General features: G+C 33.7%; 1 protein-coding gene across 2 annotated transcripts in view; it reads right to left on the reverse strand.

Moving 5' to 3' along the window:
• Positions 1-13,348, reverse strand: part of LOC306888106 (transcription initiation factor TFIID subunit 4-like) — a 91,934-nt gene that overhangs the window by 60,777 nt on the left and 17,809 nt on the right. For both annotated transcript variants that reach the window (XM_079446252.1, XM_079446251.1), the window contains 4 exons: positions 11,394-11,543; positions 8,777-8,852; positions 7,394-7,508; positions 2,100-2,269 (listed from right to left, as the gene is read on the reverse strand). In XM_079446252.1, the coding sequence (XP_079302378.1) occupies positions 2,100-2,269; positions 7,394-7,508; positions 8,777-8,852; positions 11,394-11,543 (511 nt within the window). The remainder of the gene's footprint in view (positions 1-2,099; positions 2,270-7,393; positions 7,509-8,776; positions 8,853-11,393; positions 11,544-13,348) is intronic.

The raw sequence follows: 13,348 nt of genomic DNA on the forward strand, positions 1-13,348 counted from the left end.
GTTGCATTTTGTGAGAAAAATTGTACTTAGCTGAACTGATGTGAAAATCATTGCGAAAAATTAGCTTAATACTACATTTTATTTAGTTTGGGGTTGGATTTCCTGATTTTTTTTATGTTTTTAAAAAAAAAATTGGTTCTGCACCCCAAGGCTACATTTATATGATCAAAAATACTGTAAAAACTGTGAAAATTTAAAACAATGTATTTTATGTGAATGTGTTAAAATGTAATTTATTTCTGTGATCAAAGCTGTATTTTCAGCATCATTCCTCCAGTCTTCAGAAATCATGCTAATATACTGATTTACTGCTCAAGAAACATTTCTGATTATTATCAATGTTAAAAACAGTTGTGCTGCTTCACATTTTTTGTGGAAACTGTGCTACATTTTATTTTTCAGGATTCTTTGATGAATAGAAAGTTCAAAACAACAGCTTTTATTGGAAATAGAAATCTCTTGTAGCATAATAAATGTCTTTACTGTCACTTTTGGTCAATTTACAGAGTCTTTCTAAAAAAAAAAGTGTTTATTTCTTTCATAAAAAGTCTTACTGACCCCAAACCTTTGAATGGTAGTGTATATTCTAGCATTTGTTTGAATATAAATGTTGGTGGTCATATGTTGAGGAATGTTCCAGGTTAAATAAGCGTGTTGACAGATATGCGGATACGATGGAAATCTAGGCGGACAAACATTCAGCTTTCATTACAAGCGGTCATTGCCAAGTGCTTTTCTTTTTGTTATTTACACAAACACAGAAGGATGAGCTGAACATTTCTCTGTGGTAATCGACAGCATGACAGAGACCATTTTTCCATGCTGTGACCCTTTAACAATGCGAAGACGGTTTATGATCCAGTTGAAAAGATGCAGAACCACAAATATAAAACATTTTAGGGACACCAATAGATCAATGCAATTCTGATGTCCACCTTTTTCCTGAGTAACCCATGAGCGCGCCATAATGGATTCTAACTTCCATTCGGATGCTGTCATGTTCCAGTCTCTACAGTATCCCATGTTAAGATTGATTGAATTAATTAAACTGAAACTTTTTCAGTATAACTAAATATTAAAATGTGCACAGGGTTAAGCTGTGCTGTTGCTGGCTGCCACAGTAACAGCAATAAACTTAAGCAATTCCTGTGCAGTACTTGTTTTGCGAACCAGCAAATCTGTCCGTGTCCAGCAGCGTATGCCTTGCATTCTGTGTCAAACACTGACAAGAGAAAACGAGCATGGCTTGCAGTGCCTAGGTTAAAATACTGTGTTGCTGATACTTTGTGTATTATACAAACATCTTTTAAATGTCAACTCTGTATTCGCTTCATGTCATCCATCCACCCAGTTACTGCAAAAATACCATCATTGCGGCACTGTAAAATATAAACTATAGCGCCATGTGCTTTTTAATTAAAATAAATAAAACTTGGTTAGGGCTGTCACTAACGATTATTTTAGTAACTGTGTAATCGGGCAATTATTCTAATGATTAATCAAGTAATCGGATCTTTTTCCCATTGTCTAGTCTTTAATAAGCAAACAAAAATCACAATAAATTGTAATATCGAATCGCAATAGTAACTGCTAAGATGTGTGTTTTTTTTAGTTCAATTTAATTCAATCGCATCCTTGTGAATTCACAATAGCACTATGCTTTATTATGATTTTTAAATTGTTTTAATATTTTGTGCAGTCTAATAATGATTTTAATGGATTCTCATCCGTGGAATGCGCCACTTCCGGTATTTAATCAAGGAATCGTGACATCCTTAAATGTTGTATTATCAGCTCAGAAAATATGTAAATTTGACTAGAAACACCAGAGACAAGAAATGTAAAAGATTTCCTCGTTCAGGATTGCGAGTGTTTGGTGGAACAAAAAGGACACACTCCTGTTGGCCCAAAGCGACCGTGGACTGGCCTACATTCACAAGAACAGAGAAGGTTTCAAAGCTCCAGGCTCTCCAGAATAACTCCACATCATCACAGATGGGTTTGTGTGTCCTTGTGAGAGCTTTTCATATAATTCTATAATATTTAGCACTGTAAACAAGCCACATGGTTGAGGAGTGTTTGTCGTGGAGGTACTGTACCTGTTTCCAGTATACGCCGGTGTAACAGACCTGCAGGCAGGAAGGCCTCGTCTTTACAGGAGCGGATGTGCGTTCCCACCAGATCAGAGTTGGTCGCTAGAATACGAGCGCTCTCCTCGTTGAGGTTCACACCAGCCATAGACGCAACATCGTTGATGTCATCATCGTCTCTGCAATACAAGACTAGCATCAGTCTGATCTCACAGCCCGTCTGATCTCAGAGCTACTCAGAGTAATAATAACATAATAATGCATATTCGTTTAGCACTTGATATTCTACAGTCAGCCAGTGATGTTTACACTGAAAAAAACTGCATTGTTTTTTTTTAATGTATTATTATGATCATAGTTGTTCATACAGGTTTTCAGAGCTTACATTAAATGAAAGACGCCACAGGATGAAATGAACCAACCAAAAAACAAAACAAAAAAAAAACTGATTAGCTATTAGTGGTATTTTATATATATATTTATTTGATTAAATAAATATATAATCAATATATATTTGATTATATATATATATATATATATATATATATATATATAATATACAAATATTTATTTAAATATTGAAAATGTTTTATTAAATATCAAATAAAAATGTAATAAATAAATATAAAAGTCCACTGATATATTATTTGTCAAATACATAATACACATATTCTGAACAGAATGGAAATATGCATGCATGCAAAAAATAAATAAATAGATACACAAATAAAAAAAAAAGAATATGCATGTCAGAAAATAAAAATTAATTAAAGTAAATAAATATAATAAATGTTCCTAGACATGTTTTGTGCTTCGCCCATGTGCATCACATGTATTATGAACAGAATGGGAATAAGCATGAGACAAACAAACAAACAATAAATAAATAAATGTTTCTGGATATGTTATTTGTCAACTACCCATGTGCATCACATGTGTTATGAACAATGGGAATGTGCATATTAAATAAAAAAATAAATGCTCATGGACATGTTTTTGAATGGCAGAGCGTGAATGTGCATGCGAGTTCTGTTAGACAAAGTCACAGAGTCAGCTGACTGAAGAAGTGAAACTCAGCATTTACTGCTGCTTTACTGATGTGCTTGACTTTCCAGTTTATCTAAAAATATGACCAGAAAGCTGTCTTCTCATTTTGATGACTTTACTTAACAAAACATTAGAATTAGAAACAGTGCATCTGGTGTAAACATATAAGCCCCATGTCAGCTCCTCTTCCAAAAACATCTCTGCAGTTGTCCTTGACACATATGCACTGAATATGAAAGAAATCAGATGTTTATGGGATGTTTAATGTTTAACGGATTTCCTGCACCACCTTGTGTAATTAGACAAAGAGTTCAGTCAGATTACACTTAATTAGATCATTTGTTTTTCATTCTGACTGAGCCATCGGTCGCAGTGCAAAACTAAAACTCTTTCAAATCATTTCCAGTGATTGAAATCAAGCTGAAATTAAATTAAATATAAATATTAGATGAAAATTTGCCTAGGCTAATAAACTGAAATAAAAAGTTTAAGTAGGTCTGCTAAAATGACTAAAACAAATAAAATGAATTACAGCTCAATTTAAATATTAAGAAATAAACTAATAAAAAAATGACAAAAGCATAAGAAATAAAAAAAATAAAAAAATGATGCTGAAAAAAAAAGCTCCTTCAAAATATGAATAAAAACTATAACAGCATATAAATAATAAAAGTACAAACAGTACTCAAATTAAAACAAAAATAAATTAAAGCTACGTAGAAATATAATTAATAAAAGTAGTAAAAATGAACTAAAATTAAAATGAAAACACATAAAAGCTCATTCAAAATATTAATAAACTTATAAATATGATATAAATAATAATAAAATAACACTGCAAGTTGAAGTACAGAAAGTACTCGAATTAAAACTGAAATAAAAATAAAGCTAAATAGAACTAATAAACTAATAAAACTAATAAAAAAACACAAAAAGTTAATAAAACTTGATTGAAAATTACAATTTATTAAAATAAAAAATAAAAGCTAATTCAAAATACTGAATACAAATACACTGATCCTTTATATTATGTTAACATTATTAGTCAAGCGTGACTGGCAGCTCTTCCACCCAATCGTTTCTCTCCCTTTTTCCCTGTTGCCTTGGTAACGGTGTCCTAATTACAGCACATTAGCAGAGGAGTTTCCTGCGCCCGCGGCACTGCTGAAAACTTCAAGTCTCCGGTCACAGAGGTCAAAGTTCACTCCGCTCCGCTCTCATTTACATCCGCGTCTGTACCTCTGTTTCTGACATTGACCCCCTGGCATCTCGCGCCCATGTGTGTGTGTGTGTACGGCCCCGTCGCCCCCTGCCAGAGCCTCTCCCAGACTGGCCAGGGTGTCTATGAGTCCTGACACCGCGGCAGGAGCTGACAGAGGCCATTAGCGCTGCGCAGAGTTAGCATGTTAGCCTAGCTGCCGCCACACAGCACAGAAATGAAGAAGAGCAACTCAAGAGTTTGCTGTAGAAGTCAGGAGTATTATTAGTGTCACATTCATCTTTCTACTGCCATCAATGATCAGCCCCATTCAGCATCCCTTTACAAAAAAGTTACCATGGTAACTAAAGTTCCTGCCAAAACTGTGAAGAACATGAGGGGCTTTTGGTTGCAGAAGTATTTTGCAAACTGTAAAGATTTTTAAAAAAAATATGAAATGATTAGTTTTATGCCTTTAACCACACCAGCCATTTAATTAAAATGTTCATTTGAAGCAAATATAAGTATTTGAAATACTTGATCTTCGAGTAGTTAATCATTTTTAACCAGAAAAATACTGAGTGAATCAAACGGTCCACTTATTTCATGAAGCACTGGAAACGACAATCAAAATCAACATTATACTTTAAACATATTGCTTTTATTATCAATTGTTAACTTAATTATAATTAATTAATTAATTATACAAAATATTCAATATTCATAAAAAATTCTGTGCTGTTATTGTTGATTAAAACTATTAATACATAGTTGGTAAATGAAATTAAGTTTACAAAAATATAAATATAAGATGAAAATGTGAATTTCAAAAACTTGAAAATTAGAAGAGTTGCCTTGGCAACAAATTGAAATGACTATGTTTAAATTGAAGCACTTAAATTACTAAAAATAAAATTAAAGCTAAATATTTTGATATTTAATATGTTACTTTTTTCTATTTTCGTCTTTTCAGTTTGCATTTTAATTTGAATCTTTAAATGCAAGATTAAGTTTTACTGTGTTTGTTAAATGAAATAAGTAATAAAATATAATTTTAGATATATTTAAATATTAAAAAAACTAATAAAAATGGCAAAAGCACATAAACATGCTAAAACCTAAACTAAAATGCAAACTGAATAAACTAAAAAAAAACAAAATCTATTAAAAATATTAATAAATACTAGAATTGTATATAAATAATACTAACACGAGTCGTGTGTGAAATTTTAACACTTAGAGTTGTTCGTTATGAGCAACAGCAATACTGAATGTCACGATGTCTTTATGCCAAATTTTTGTTGTATTAACTAAACTAAGTTAAAAGACAGCTTCCAGCTGAATCTGGTGTTACCCGATGGGTGAACAGCCAATCAAAATCATCATGGTCACGAAACATGCTGTTGGGTAAAGGGTCGTCAGTACCAAGCAAACCTGACAGCTTAATTAGCTACACTGCTAAAGATTTATTGGTTTATCAATCAGCGCCTGCGGCTGAAGCCCTGGGCAGAGAGAGAGAGAGAGAGCAGTGAACTCTGTGACCTGTGACACACACACACACACACACACAACGGCTCTCTTACAAACCCTCTGTTCACACTCTACATAGGCAGTTAACCTGGAACCTTAACCTTAACCTGAAATCAAACGCCCTACATAGGTAGCAACTCACTGTGCCACACAAATAGTGCTGCTCACATTATTCACAACTGATCCCAATCAAGTTTAACCAGCACTTGATTGCACTTCAGGCTCTTAGAAGTGTGAAATTTATCATTAGGATGCATGCGAATTTGGCCAAAACAAGCTGTTTTGGAAGTCTGCATCATGTTGCATCAGTATAGCAACTAAAGTCTGTTTATATGATACTGCAACATTCAAACACAAAAACACACACATTCTCAGATTTGCACAATATCTTTGTCTCATAAACTCTGAAACTATCATGCGATTTATCCTGATAACCACAGTTTCAGTCAAATACTATAGGTCTTACTGTAAAGCCATAATTTATGAATGAATACCAAGACACCAAAGATATACTGAGAAAAAACTAAACGAGATGAACTATTCATAAACTGCTTAATCATATTTTATATTCAAAATTTATACAAAACAGTGTTCTTATTGTTGACTAAAAATAAAAATATTAATAAATAATTTTTGGGTAAATGAAATATTATATACAATATAATAAAAATACAAATAGAAGTTGTTGTTTTTTACTTAATATACTTATATATGTGACCCTGGACCACAAAACCAGTCATAAGGGTCCATTTTTTTTAATTGAGAGTTATACATTATCTGAAATCTGAATAAATAATCTTTCCATTGATGTATGGTTTGTTATGATCGGACAATATTTGTCTGAGATACAACTATTTGAAAATCTGGAATCTGAGGGTGCAAAAAAATCTAAATATTGAGAAAATCTCCTTTAAAGTTGTTCAAATGAAGTTCTTAGCAATGCATATTACTAATCAAAAATTAAGTTTTGATATATTTATGGTAGGAAATATCTTCACGGAACATGATCTTTACTTAATATCCTAATGATTTTTTGGCATAAACGTGAACTCGATAATTATGACCCATACAATGACCCACAAATATTCCCGTGCTACTTATGACTGCTTTTGTGCTCCAGGGTCACATATTTACTATATATATATATATATATATATATATACACACATACACATACTTCTATTATTTATATTTTATTATATTTACACATATATAAATATTAAATTCAATAAATATTGCAAATATTGTAATTACTTTAATGCTGAGTTCAACTGAAGTTATTTTAGCTTGTATTGATCTTACCAAAAAGCACCGTCCGGTTAACCGGACACTAAAGCCATGAGCTATTTCATGTTAAGCACTGTCATGTGTTCAGTCTCGCTGGCGTTCTGAGCGACAGTTTCAGGCAAACAAGAAAGAAAAGAAAGCATAAGGAGGATGCGAGCCAGCGGCAGCAGTCCTCAGCAGCAGGCTGGTGAAAGGCTGCTCTCGTCTGTCAGCGGCTGGTATTACAGCACACATCCCATACCTGAAGGAGCCTCCCCCCGGGTCATTCAGCTTGTTTTTCTGGTTTCCTGAGAGCTGTATGGTGACACCCGTAGGGCTTTTGCCCGTCTGGATCGCCGCAGGCTTCCCTAAAGCACCTGGGAAAAGACAACACAGCATTATCATGAACTTACACATGTATTTTCATCACACCTCACCAGCTCCGCTCGGTCACTTTTCACATTATTTTGCATAAAGCTCATGAAGCCTATTTTTTCTTGTGACATTATTTTCTTGACAATTAAACACAAAAGTCTCATTACTGTAATGTCCGGATAGTTTTTTGTAACTCTAAATGAGTAATTTATACTGTAAAAATGTATTAAATTTAATTAGCAAAAAATAAAGCCAATAAAACAAATAATCTATAAATTAAATCAAACAAATTATTAATATATATCTATAAATTATGCAGATTTTAAATCTATAGAGTATAAATTACAAAATTATAAAATAAATAATATTAAAAAAAATTGCACTACAATAATGAAAATGAGATGGACAGGTTTTATTTTCCTTTCAAATAATAATAATAATAATAAATACTAATAATGGCAACACTTTACTTGAACTCTGCATGTATAATGCTTTATATAGGTATTCATTTCATAAACAATTGCAACCAAGATTAAAATGCATTATAATATTTGCAGATTCCATACTATATCTGAAATATGTTGTTTGTTGTGTTTTAATGCATTGAATCGATATGTAGTATAATGTATTATAACTATGGTTACAATTATTATAGGGTGCATAATTAATGCATTAAAAATACCGCATTATATAGAAAAGCTTCAAGTAAAATGCAACCAAAGAAATTAATAATAAATAATAATTTCTGAATTTTTCAAATTGACTTTATGGTGAAATATGACCCGGGCATTTTCTTGACAGGTTTCATGAGATGCACCCGAATAGAGACAGAACAACAGGGCGAGCTGCCATTTTTACTGATTCTCTGCTTTTGTCTACATGCATCTCTCTGGTTTTTTTATATTTTTTCTCTCAGTCTGTCTCTATACACTCCTCAGTGTGTCGACACACACACACACACACACACACAGTGACTGCCAGGGTGCACTTGAACGTGATTTTAAGAGGCATGTTCTTAGCCCACAGCTACAGGAGACGGTATTTTTAGAAACTTTCCCCCTGAAAATCCACTCTAAGGGCTGAAATATAACAGATCAGACTATGATGGACAGGAACAGAAAGACTCAGATCAAATCTGTGTGCACACACCTGTATGTGTGTGTGTGATCAGACGGCAGGAGTTTCATGCAAAGCTGATGAATGAATGAATAAATGACTGATTGTTAGATGTGAAGGTCATCTGTGTTGTGCGTCTCAGGTGTTTGCTCACCTGTCGCTCGCACCGTCTGCGTTATGACCACAGGCATCCGTATCTGACCTCCAGGACCCACTGCCCTCTTGATACCCTACAAACAAACAAGGTTTACTCCATTGTACATTAATATCTGAACAGTCTTACAGTCTACAACTAGTCAATCAGTCAGTTTGGCACTTATAGACATGCAGCATCCTCAGATTTAATAACTGATATATTCATTTCTAAAGTCTCTAAATGATCATCATGATCAAAATGTTCCTGTCACACACAATCTACATAGTTGATAGTTTAGACTTTTAGTGTAATTGTACACCATCCACCTTCAGCTCATGCTTCACGTGTCTTTTTGCTGTCAAATCTGGTTTTTAAGACGCAAGTAATATTTCCAGATGAACACATATTGGACTGAAGCAGCTCGGCTTTACTTGATTCTCCATCAATTATTGTCCAAAAAAATCAGTGCGTCTCAAATCTGATCATCAGGATCTTTTGAGGAACTTTTTTACTTTCAGTGTTCCTCAGCAGAGGAATGATCTTCACAAGACCTCCAAAACATCTCACATCTTCTGAGGAGCGTTTATTTCTTCATCTCTCAATCATCACTGTGTGGCCTTGCATTATATGTTTTGATCATCAAACTAAACATTTAAATCTCATCTTAAATTATATATTATTATAAAGATATATTATTGTGGATACAGAGTGACGACTGATATTTATATCATTTTATGTAAGTATAAAGATCTCATTGATTTATATAACAAACATCATTCTTTACATCAACTTTTTGGCCATATAAATATCAGCATCATCCCCAAAAAGCATTTTTTGCTCAGTTCGGGCTTCTGAATAAAACAGCTGTTTTTTCCTCTATATTTTCCCTATATCATACTATATGAGCCAAAAAAAAACCCTGATGGATCATATATGATACTCAACTTTGAGGTTCAACTGTTCCATTTCAAACAATTGGATGTTTCTGGCTATTATTTCATATGTCGGGATTTATAGGGTTAATGTGACATATTTGTAACTTGCATAATAAGACTAAGAATGTGTATTAATGAAATAATCTATTTAATTTCATGTAGACTTTAAAATGTAGGTCCTTTATTCACAGAATTGAAAATGATTACACCATATGTTGTCATGAAGGTGAATCTGGGCATTAATAAAATGCATCTAGGTGTGGTCTGAAACACACAGGCTGAATATTTCCCAAGCACATCAGAGAGAGAGAGAGACAGAGAGAGAGTGGGGAAGAAAACAAGGTAGTGACAAAGTGAGGAGAGGGGCAAAAAACAGGAACAACACTAATAGAGATGCTTCCGTCCCCCATGAGTCCCTCAGTGCCGCCCTGAGCAAATCCCATCCATCCATTCCACTTTCCCTCCGCCTGCATATTTCTCTGACTTGTTTTCTTTTTCCCGGACACACTGTCGCTACATTACAGCTCAGAGCCTACAAACCTCGGGGAGATACGGAAAACCTCAGAACGGCTACAGGACACAGACTGAGCCAAAGACAAGCTCACAGTCAATATTCGATACAATGAACACGTCACACTCTGGGCTGGACAATATAGCTTAACAATTATATTTGTGTTTTTCAGCTTTTTTAACTAATGGTCAAATGTTTGGGGTCAGTAAGTTTGTTTTTGTTTTTTAAGAAAATTAAAGAAATTAGTTTTCAGTAAGAAAGACAGTAAAGACATTTCCATAATTTCATAGCTTCCATAAAAATATTAATCAGCACAACTGTGTTCAACATTTATAGTAGAGCAGCAAATCAGCATATTAGCATGATTTCTGAAGGAGTTTCTGAAGGAAAACTGGAGTAATGATGCTGAAAATTCAGCTTTGATCACAGAAATAAATTACATTTTACAATTCATTATAATCGAAAACAGTTATTTTAAATTGTAATAATATTTCACTGTTTTTACTTTATTTTTCATCAAATAAGTGCAGCCTTGGTGAGCAGAAAAGACTTTCAAAATCATTAAATAAATTATTTAAAAATTCAAAAACATTTCATATATCAATTAAACAGCCAAGTACATGACATATTTCATTTGAAAAAATAAAAATAAAAATAAATAAACCTAAATTAACAAAAATATAAAAATTACTCTTTGGAGGTAAAATAAGTAACAATGGCTTCAAGTCAGCTTTTAAATACAGAATAAGCATGCTATGCAAATATGTGCGGTCATATGTTAATCAGGACATGGCTGTGATTATGATTTTCGAATGAGACTATTTGGTTTCAATAAAAGTTCTAGGTGACTAAAGCGGGAGTTTTGAGTTCAAACTCTTTTATTCATATAAGAGCAAGATGTACATAACGGAAACGTCTATCTGATGCTTCTTGCATCTGTATTTTAGGGTGTTTTTAGGGCATTTACAGTATAGAACATTTCCCTTTCAGATGTTAAATGAATGTTTCGGAAGCACCTTTCAGATGTTTATGATATAAAATGTATTTAAATCTACTTCTTTAAATAAACATATCCTATGTTAGATATCAGATACTAGTTTTGGTACGTTATATATTGTTTCTGCTGAACTGTATGAATGAAAAAGAGACAAGTGGAGCATATTAGAGAAGATGAGAGGTCAGCACATACTTGTGGCAGTACGGTGGTGCTGTTGGGCTGGTGCGGACGCACACTGACAGCCGTCTGGACCGGCGTCACGCTGGTTTTGTTGGGCTGCAGAGGCTGGATGAAAGACTGCTGGTTGTTCAGGAGAGACAGACGCAACGCAGGGAGACTTTTCTACAAACACAAACACACACATGCATGCACACAAACACAGAATTAGTCCCAAAGTAAACATTTAGATGAACATGCATAAACAAAACATATGTATAATAAGCATTTAATGCAGAAAATGAGTTTGCACTTTTGATAAACATCCACTAATTTACACCTGATATTATGGGAGTCGATATCAATTCAGAACCAACTGCTGAGTCGAGTATTTACCCGCTGAAGATATCAAATCCAATATATCACAACCTCATATGAACCCGTGTATTTGTGCGTAAAGGGTTAGGGTTTATTTCTCACCACCATTTGTCTAGATAGTAGCACTGGGACTACATAAGGAATAAGAGGCCATTGTATTCATGAAAAATAAGGCACATCTGAGGTGGTAATCGAGTAAATGTTACTAATTACTGTACTTGAGTATCTTTTCAGATACTTTGTAGTTGTACTGAGTATCAAAGATATTAGCAACTTTTACTCTACGATCTGTACTCTTTAGTCCACTACATTTGAAATGAGTGTTGCAGTTACACATTACATTGTGCATGGCACTTAGCTTTTCTGCTACTAAAGATGCGATTTGGCCAACTACAGGGCACTGAAGTACTATATCTTGTGCGTTTTGCCCTCACAAGATATAGTTGTCAACAAGTCTACTTTATGTGAATGTGAGCTCCTTAGCGAGTAGTTGTGAATCACAGGTGTTTTATATGACTGCAGCTGGCAATGAGGCCGAAACCAGCACATCCAGTGCAAGAAGAATTTGACTTTTTAATTTCATTTTAAAATGACATTTTTTACATTTGTATTTATGTAGTGCAATTTTGAGATGTTCGGTTTTATTTTGGTTTTAGAAAATAAACGTGATTACTCTCCTCACAAATAAGCTCTTTCTTTTCTGTGCCTTGTCATAGACTTTTATGTCACTTCCTGTCTCCCGTGGTGTTTGTAGTCAGTTTGTATCTTATCTTGTTCAACTTATATATATATATATATATATAGCCCTAGTGTTTCTTTAGTTCTTTGTGAGTTGTTGAATGTAATGGTTGTCTGTTTGCCTGCCATCCTGTTCTTTCTCTTATTATTTGTTCTAGTTTTGCCATGAAATATCTGCACATGGATCCTTGCCTCTGCCTGTTTTCCCAGCTTCTCCACAACGTTACAGTTTTTCATTGGCATGTCTCTTTGACTAGTGCATCTTTGAGCCTATATTTAGTATAAGTAAAATACTTAAGTACTGTTAAAATCAGATACTCGAAGACTTTTACTCAAGTTGTTTTGGAATTGGTGACTGGTAACTTGTAGTGGAGTAATTTTCACTGTAAGGTATCTGTACTTTTACTCAAGTATGGTTTTACCAGTACTCTTTACACCTCTGGTGGTGGTAATGCAGACATTTTTCAGTAATTCAAAAGACAGAGCCAACTATTCTGTATATTTATACTATTTCTGCACATTTAAGGCAAGAGATTACAGTTTTTTTTCCATTCACCCTAAAGCATTGATGCTATTTCGAGTTTTTCTCCACTTCAGCAGTACATACATACACCATCCTTTACAATGTTATTCCTATCTACATTCTGAAGGGTTATACAGAGGGGTTTGTTATAATTCACCTGATTAGCATTTTATTCCTTTTTTTCTGTCTGTTGAGAGTATTTTCTCATTTATGGAGTAATAAATCCAAAATCTTCTCTGTAAAAACCTTTAATTACAACAAAAGGAAAGGAACTTTGAGCCAATGCTCAGATTTCAGTTCTGGAGATTTATGCAAATAAGTGCATTTTTAATTAGATAATGCCTCATGTGCA

The sequence above is a fragment of the Barbus barbus genome (assembly GCF_936440315.1).
Source record: "Barbus barbus genome assembly, chromosome: 22".
Classification (NCBI taxonomy): domain Eukaryota; kingdom Metazoa; phylum Chordata; class Actinopteri; order Cypriniformes; family Cyprinidae; genus Barbus; species Barbus barbus.